Below are 9,065 nucleotides of genomic sequence, written 5' to 3'. Positions count from 1 at the left end.
AGGTAACTATAAGCTATATTATTTACTAATTTATGAAAATAATTTTATATAATTTAATTTATAATTAGTAAAACCTAAGTAAATTTAAAAAACCACCAATTATTTTTAATTATTTTGTTAAGAAAAAAATTAAATTTGAATTCTAAAGAAATTTCTAAAGAAATTTGAAACTAAAGAAATTTATAAACTAACGAAAAGTACAACATATATATAATAATATAATAATATATAAATAATACATTAATATATAATATATAATAATATATAATATAATAATAATTATAATTAATATATATATATCATACTTTTCGTAAATTTATAAATTTCATTATTTTTTACTAGCAAACTCGAATTTAATTTTTTTTTAAATCTAATTAAAAATAATTACATTTTAATTAATTAATTAAAAATTTTGGTAATTTTTTAAATTTACTTAGGTTTGCCACTATACATATATATATAGTTGTTTTTATATATTTTTTTATGTATATATATATATACATTTATATCTTTATATAGTGAAAAATTTGAGAGCAAACTCAGACAGCTTGGGAACGATACAGTCGTACGAATTCAAGCCCTCAAAACGAAAAAATTAGACTTAGAAAGGGAAATCAGAAACTAAAATAATAAATAGGGCAGACACCAAGAAAATTTGGTGCAAAACTGGAGATCTGTACGCAGATCGAAAATCACACGCGTATGGCAAGAAATGCTAGTATAAAAGAGACCCTCCTCGACCGAAAAGAGGGGGTCTTTTAGTCCGTATACTTAATATTAATTTTAGGAAGTCGGGCACAACATTCTGATGACGGTCGTTTTGACGGTACATAAAGTAATCCACCTTCTCACCATAAAAAAAAAAACAAAATATACATATTTTATAAAAAATGATTTATATATATTTACTATTATTACTATTACTATTACTATTACTATTACTATTACTATTACTATTACTATTACTATTACTATTACTATTACTATTACTATTACTATTACTATTACTATTACTATTACTATTACTATTACTATTACTATTACTATTACTATTACTATTACTATAACTATTACTATTACTATTACTATAACTATTACTATTACTATTACTATTACTATTACTATTACTATTACTATTACTATTACTATTACTATTACTATTACTATTACTATTACTATTACTATTACTATTACTATTACTATTACTATTACTATTACTATTACTATTACTATTACTATTACTATTACTATTACTATTACTATTACTATTACTATTACTATTACTATTACTATTACTATTACTATTACTATTACTATACTATTACTATTACTATTACTATTACTATTACTATTACTATTACTATTACTATTACTATTACTATTACTATTACTATTACTATTACTATTACTATTTTGCTATAACTTTTTCTATTGCTATTGCTTAAAAGTCTGATATCTTGAAAACTTGAATAAAAAAAATAAGTTGAGTTACTAAACTAACAACAATAACTAATATTTCTTTAACATTCCAATTGATATTGTATAAGTACCGGATAACGGGACTAATACAATGTTACGCACAAGCTATATATTCAATAGAGACATGTAAACTAAATTAAGTTACTTTTAATGGTATAACCATTCTGAATACGAATTAGATCTGCATCTCCTATCTTTAATTTGCTAATAAGTATCATATTTTTTAATCTTTAGTCTAAACAAAAAATTCTTAAGATAAAGTTTATGCCTAAAAAATCACAGAGATTGAGTATGTATTTTTCTGGTACGATTGGTATTGTAAGATAAAATTTTGATGATAGCAGAAATTTAATAGGTTTAAAATTCTGTATTATAGTAAATGTTTGTTACTTACTTCTTAAGAAGTCCATATGTGTATTAATTATAGCAGCTGGTTTAGTTGCATTAAATCGGGCACTCCATAGTGGATCACCATCAACAGCGTTACCAACGTGAACAGTCATTTGTGTACCAAATCCGCCGTCCTTAACAAGAATACGTGATAGACTCATTTCGTTTTTTATTTTTATTATTCTTATTAATGTATTGCAGAACTTAGATTATCTGTAAGAAAGAAAGTATTCAATAATTTAGAAAATATTACATATATAATTATTTATTAGTTGTTGATCAGTGTTAAAGTTTATAAAAACTATATTTGCTGTCTTTCATTGGCAGATACAACTTTAATTTCTTGCCAGCTAGATTCAGTTTCTTTACATGCTAGACTATAGAAATCAGTGTTTCGAAAACTTATTTATTATACGTTCCAGTTTAAGCCTTAAATATATAGCAGATGAAATAAATATATGTATATATAAATAAATATATATTTCGAACGACGAAATCCTTTACAATTCTGATAAACTATATATATTTGGTTTTTGCTCAATATAAGTTTATGAATTTCAAAATGTACTCGATATCCTGGTCGCTTTAACATAGACTACTATATTGTGCATGTCCTCCCAAACAAAATAATTATTAAAAATGACTTCCAAAAGTTTATAAAATCCTATATAAATACAGATTAATAGAATTAATCTAATAATTAACAATAATTATAAAGAATAATGATGCTATAATGTTGGTGATTTCTAGAATAAGAGATTTTGCAGACTAACTACACAATGGAAACTGCATCATTACAAAGGAAAACGTATTGGTGAACAAGATCGTAGGTATTTAGTTGCGTCTCATTTATAAAGCGATCTGTTTGGTGCCCACTTTTAACTATATTAACCAAGTGCTTTATTCTTTAAACTCAGTTATTTTCGTATTCTTCACCGCTTATCGGGAATTTGTAGATTATTTCTTGTTTTATGGTTTTTACCGCTAAAGAGATCTTACCACTAAGAATGTGGCGAAACAATTGCTACGATACCGCCCTCATAGCTCTAAAATTCTTCACATTTACGAAGCTCCTTCACTTCAACAAGTTGATAGCGTTAGGTATTTATTAAGTATATTTAAAAAAATTAGATCTCAGTTCAAAATCTATATTAAATCTATACTAATTAAAGATTACTTATATATTATACCAATCGGTGTAAAGCTTCGACACTGTCAAAGCTTACTTATTTTTAGTTCAAAATTTTCGAAGTGCAAAGAGATTTAAAATTTTTTTAAAACAATCAATAATTATTATTAAATGTAAGCATTTCTATTTTTAAAAGGCATCTGATTTATAAATAAGTTGTTTGGCATATTATGTGCCCTTATCTGATCGTAAAATAAGGGGGCAAGTTAATATATATATTTTGACCAGTATTATCTTTCAGCTGTTTACGATCACATTTTAAGCTTCATTCACATTTGTGAACGATTAAAGTGAGTATTCTTTATAATTTTTATAGAGGAGAAAACAAAATAGAATTCCGTATAAGAGTATCTTATCAACTACATATTAGAGGTTTAACGCTAATTTAGATATAACAGTTTTAGAGTTAATAGCAACAGCTATTAAGCAATAGCAGAAATAGCGTTCAATGATGATAATTACACAGAGTTTCAAGACTAGTCCTTAGGAAACTCTTTCAGTTTGCTAAGTATTATTAAATTGTTGAAATCGTTATGTGGGCTGTAGTCTATTCATTTGTAGTTATGTCAGAGATATAGTATATTGAGTAATATAGTGCTTGCTATCGCTTTTTTAATAGTGTATATATATTTATTAGACTTCAATAATATAATATTACTTCACAAAGAGTCATCATTGGATAAGGATTACACTCTTATGAATATACGAGAAGATAAACAACGCAAAGAAAGAAAATATGGATAATAGAATTTAGAATCATTTTGTCTAAAAAAGCTCGTCGATTAAGACATCATATGCGTCGTCGACGTGCTTAATCTCTATTGGCAATTGAAGAAGAATTTCTCCAATCTCTATATATTAGACAGATTTAGTACCTTGGTGATCTATCTTCTAAGGGTCTAAGAGCTAATCAACGACAATAAGGTTTAATTATATTGGTGTGATTTATTGGAAAATTATTGTATCAAAGGCATCGTGTTTAAAGAAGTCTATGTTGAAAAACAAAAACAAAAATGAAAACATTAAAAAAATTATTTTGTTGTATTTTTTTTTTAACAACTTATGGACTTCCCCTCGTACGTTAATTTCTGTTTAGCCAACAAACTTAAATTTTATTTTGGGTAATGCAATAATACATGAAAATTAAAATTTTTCTGGAGAGTTAAAATATATAATTGTTTTATAATATTTATAATTTCTCAGTGATAAGCAAACTGATTTGATTTTATAAGATACTCGTGTTACATTGTATGGAAATTTTGCTAAAAGTAACAAAATCTATATTATATATCAGTCGACACCTTCTGCACGCTCCACCGCTATTTAAATTGTATTTATAACTGATTTTTGCGTAGAGACCTTATCAACTCATGAAACTTTGTAGCGCCTTAATACCATGTTAATAATAATATATTTTATTATTTTTAAATATATATGCATATACTCATACATACTCGTATATATTTATTGACACTATCAGCATGCCATATTACATTTCTCACAGATAGATTTACTAAGTAAATTTATATTGTTTTCTATTATTATATATGTACATTGTACATATCTATATATACTCGTGTAATATTACAAATGTATATATATTAAACATATATACGAAACCTTAGCTATATCAGTGAGAATATTAGCTCTATTTACTCTTATGATAGCCTTGACATCGTGTTCATTGACGCCAGACAAAGATTGTCATTTGTTCGTTCTGATTATGGGTTTTTAGTTGGATTAAGTGTAGTTCTAATGGATGCAAGTTACTGGTATATTTAATTTTTATGTTGATTATATGAAATATTCCACAATATTAAGCTGGCTCTCGTAGCAACTGATGAGCTGCTAAATTGTGCATTGTGCAAAGTGCATTGAACTATTATTATTGAAAAAAAATTGTTTAGATTTGAAGCCGAAAAAAAAAATATTATTCAATTCTATTCTAGTTAATTAATTTTGTAAATGATTTATTATAAAATTATCTTTTAAATAAAATCACAAAATCACATGTTTTGTGGCTAGTAATTATCATAAAATAATAATTCTAATAATTATGTGTAAGAAGATTTTACTGGATTCACACGTGCGTTTTGTTTGTAATTTTAGCTGTCAATTGATGCTGCTTTCAATGCAAAATTAAAATTTTTGACAGCTAAAATTACAAACAAAACTCTCTTGTAAATGCAGTATTAACTTTGTAATGGTTTAATTGCAGTATTACAGAGAATTAACGGATTTTATTCATTTATTCAAATGTTCGACTATATTCACTATTTGTACCAAAATTCATTAGAGTATCGAGAACAGTTTCTAAAACTTTAATTTCTCGATATTACTACACTCAGAAATTTAATTTGGTTGATTTATTTAGATTTAACCTGAATCTTAGGTCAAAAATTCTTACTCAACGCATCATGTTAGTTCAACTATACCACATGTCAGTTTTCATATCTTCTTTACCACATGAGGTAAAGATATTCCAACAAAATGATCAGATCAATTTAGCTAGTATGTGGTTAGAGTATATTTTTTTGAGTGTACACTTCGATCCAAATTTTCAACAAAATAATTTTGAAAAGAGTCCCCGGAATATTAAACGCACTTATTCGAAAACCTCATGCAGGTTTCCGTCCAGGACACTTGTGCATCGATCAAATCAACACCATTAGAATACTTATTAAACAAGCCTTTGAACTGAATGCTGCTTTATATCTAACATTTATTGATTTTTAAAAGGCGTTCGACGCGCTTAATAGAAGTTAAACGCTAAAGGTATTCCTAACAATATCATTAATATCCTCAAAAAGAGTTACACCCCTTTGTAAATCTTTTTAAGCAGAGTTTTGTATGAAGGTACTCCCAGCTTTAATTACAATAGTGCAGTGTGATAGAGCTACGCCCTCTCAGCGTTATTGTTTATTACAGTCCTAGACGTCATTTTGAAGCAGTGGAAGAGAGCCCAATCGGTATCGACTGGAAGCTGAACCAAAAGCTTGGTCATCTCGAATATGCAGACGATATAGTATTATTAGCAAACAAACAAACTGATATATAAACTCTCATTAATAACGTATGCGAACAGTCAGATAAAAAAAAAAATGAAAGTGAAAGCAAGCAATGAATCGCCCATCCTTGTGGATGACCATAACATTGAAGATGTGCATGAACTCAAATACCTGGATGATGGCACGTCAATGGATATCGACAGCAGAGTGAAAAAGGTAAAGAGCTCTTTCGCATCGGTTAATAAAGATTGGAAAGCCAACAATGTAAGCATTAAAACTAAAATCCGAATATTCAACGCCTGCGTAAAATCGACATTATTATATGGGTACGAAACATGGTGGCTAACGAAAGCGTCGGTTCAGAAGTTACAAATCTTCGACGAAGAGGAAATTTAGAAACGGAAATATGGATGGCTAGGCCTCACACTGAGCCGACAGATGCGTTTGCTCACTCAGTTATGGAATGGAACCGCAAGAAGTAAGGAGACAAGGTCATCACAGAACCACTTGGTAGAGAACAATGGTAACCGAAGCGAACAAATCCTGTAACAAGCTACAGTTTGCTGCTAGAAACAGAGACGTGTGGAAAAATTTTGTAATAAATATCTGTGAATAGACTAAGTTCTAAATCTAATTTTTATAAATGAAGAATATGTCTTAATAATAACATTTTAAACTTAACCATAAGGCCGAGAAGCGATTAACACTATAAAGTTAAAAAAAGTACTCATAGAATCGAGATTAAATCAGGTGGTTTCGCAATATTCATAGGGCAATGTTATAAAGTCAAATATAGACATGCTTGTGTTACTTTGTTTAAAAAACAGGGAGTATTAGCAATAACAGCAACAGCAGTATTACAAAACTCACTGGAAAATATCTTATTATGATATATAAATAAGAAGTTAACAAATCCGAAGAGAGTGCGAGATATTTTACTATCTTTCAATAAAAAAACATTAGGTGAATATAATTTGTTGAAGACAATTACAATAAAAAGAGACCGAACAGATTTCTCTAAGTCTATTTATGAAATAGGTATGTTACTAATTTCATTTATATTATGCAAGAAATATCCATTTTTATTCAAGAAATGTTAATCGTTTGCCATTCTGCACGGGCGTCGAATTTTTAAGAACGGTCCTGAATTAGGAGTGTTGAGAGGATATATCACGAAAATCAATATTATTTCTTTATTTTAGCAGTTTTGTATGCAGGATTTCTATTCTAAAATTATTGCTTTTCTTACTAGAATATAACTAATAAAATCTATTCGTCTAATCCAATCTAAGCTATAGAGCATCGTTACGAGGATCATCACTTTTAAATAATATTATACGTTTATGCGTTGGTTTTAATTTTTAAAGGACTAAATAAAATTATAATGGTAGATAATATAAAAGTATATATTTAATATAATTGGAAAGCTTACATTTTTATAATTACACGTCTTTTTGTCCTTTGAAACTTTTGATAAATATTTGGATTATTTTTAGATTAAAATTTAATATAAAATTTTTTTTAATTTTTTCACAAATTATTAACAAAAACTTTTTATTGTCTTTTATTTATAGGCTTCCACAAAACGAAAACGAAAACGAGTAAAGTACTCAACCGATATGAACTTGACTAGGTTCGCTAGTTAAATTAGTAGCACCCAATTGTAGACTGTGATAGATGCACGTCTGAAAAGCGTTTGAGTTTCTTGCCTAGATTCCGGTTGCTTTTATAATTCGTCAATATTGTGCCAGAGATGTATACCCATAAAAATTATATACAAGTAAACAGTTTCTACTATCACTACTGGTGTAGGCTTGAGGTCTGTTATCTTTTCGAAAGCAAAAAAAAAAAAAAATAAATAAAATAAACAATTATGAAGTGAAAAGAAATAAAAAAACAAAACAAAACAATTCGATTCTATTCTATTTGAGTTGATTAAGTTTTGAGCCGAGTACAGCTCATTGAATGTCCACTATCAAAACTTATATTTAATTTTTTTTTTTAAGTAAAAGTGATAAGCAAGCAGGCATATGGGCATGGGTGCTCAGTTGTCATTAGCCTCCTACATACAATTATATATGTATATATAAATATATATCCAAGCATTTGTGTATGGAAATAATTCCACATGTACTTTTGTTGTAATACGCATAATAAAAAAATTAATTTATATGTTTCTGTTTATTTATAAACTTTCTATTTTATAATATTAAAAGCAAAAAATATCGAACTTAATAATTTTTTAAACCTTGAAATCTCAGGTCAAAATAGCAGGAGTCTGAAAAAGTATTACAAGGCAAAACCTTTGGCAAATTTTAATTTTGCTTTATCGCTAAACAAGATTGTGCTTAGGTTCCCATTGTCATATTGGCTATCTGACAACAAGTGGCAACAATGTTTTTTGATTCTGTGTGTTGTAGAAATGCATAGATCATTAAAATATATTATTCATATACAATAGGATTAGTTAAGTCCAATGTCGCGGTTCTAGTAGCATTAACCACAAAAGATTGAGCCTGGAGAAATCTTCTTGTGATGAATGTCTATATGATTTTTCTTATTTTTATGGAAGCTGCAGGAAGATAGATTAAACTTCAATACATAACTATTATAATAAATAATATATAGATTATAAATCCATAATATGAAATCATAAATATGGGGTAACTAATTTGAACTGAAACATTTTAGTTAAATTCAACGGAAAAAATTTTAAAGGAAACAAAATATTACAATTATAATACCATGTTCCCACTGCAGCTAAATCAATTTATGTTATCCAAATTAAGATTTGATCGTTTCCGTTGGCATAAGTTCATTTATGCATATGAAAGAGCTTTTATGTGTGGGACAGTTCTGTGAAAGTTCTAGGATTTGGTCTTTTCCATTGGCATAAGTTAATTTATGCATATGAAAGAGATTTTATGTATGAAAAAGTTCTAGGATTTGGTCGTTTCCATTGGCATAAGTTAATTTATGCATATGAAAGAGCTTTTATG

The 9,065-nt window shown here is 27.5% G+C and overlaps 1 protein-coding gene across 2 annotated transcripts in view; it reads right to left on the bottom strand.

Moving 5' to 3' along the window:
• LOC119687918 (homocysteine S-methyltransferase 1) overlaps positions 1-9,065 on the bottom strand; it is an 18,993-nt gene that overhangs the window by 2,888 nt on the left and 7,040 nt on the right. The window contains exons 1-2 of one of the 2 annotated variants that reach the window (XM_038102471.1): positions 7,499-7,582; positions 1,874-2,082 (exon numbers count right to left, since the gene is read on the bottom strand). In XM_038102471.1, the coding sequence (XP_037958399.1) occupies positions 1,874-2,030 (157 nt within the window). In that variant the 5' untranslated portion in view covers positions 2,031-2,082; positions 7,499-7,582. Of the gene's footprint in view, positions 1-1,873; positions 2,083-7,498; positions 7,583-9,065 lie in introns of those variants that run through there. The other variant, XM_038102473.1, reaches the window with a different exon arrangement.

This window comes from Teleopsis dalmanni, chromosome X, assembly GCF_002237135.1.
Source record: "Teleopsis dalmanni isolate 2A chromosome X, ASM223713v2, whole genome shotgun sequence".
NCBI lineage: Eukaryota > Metazoa > Arthropoda > Insecta > Diptera > Diopsidae > Teleopsis > Teleopsis dalmanni.
Note: the sequence above shows the minus strand (reverse complement) of the source record. Positions and strands in the feature narration are given on the sequence as shown.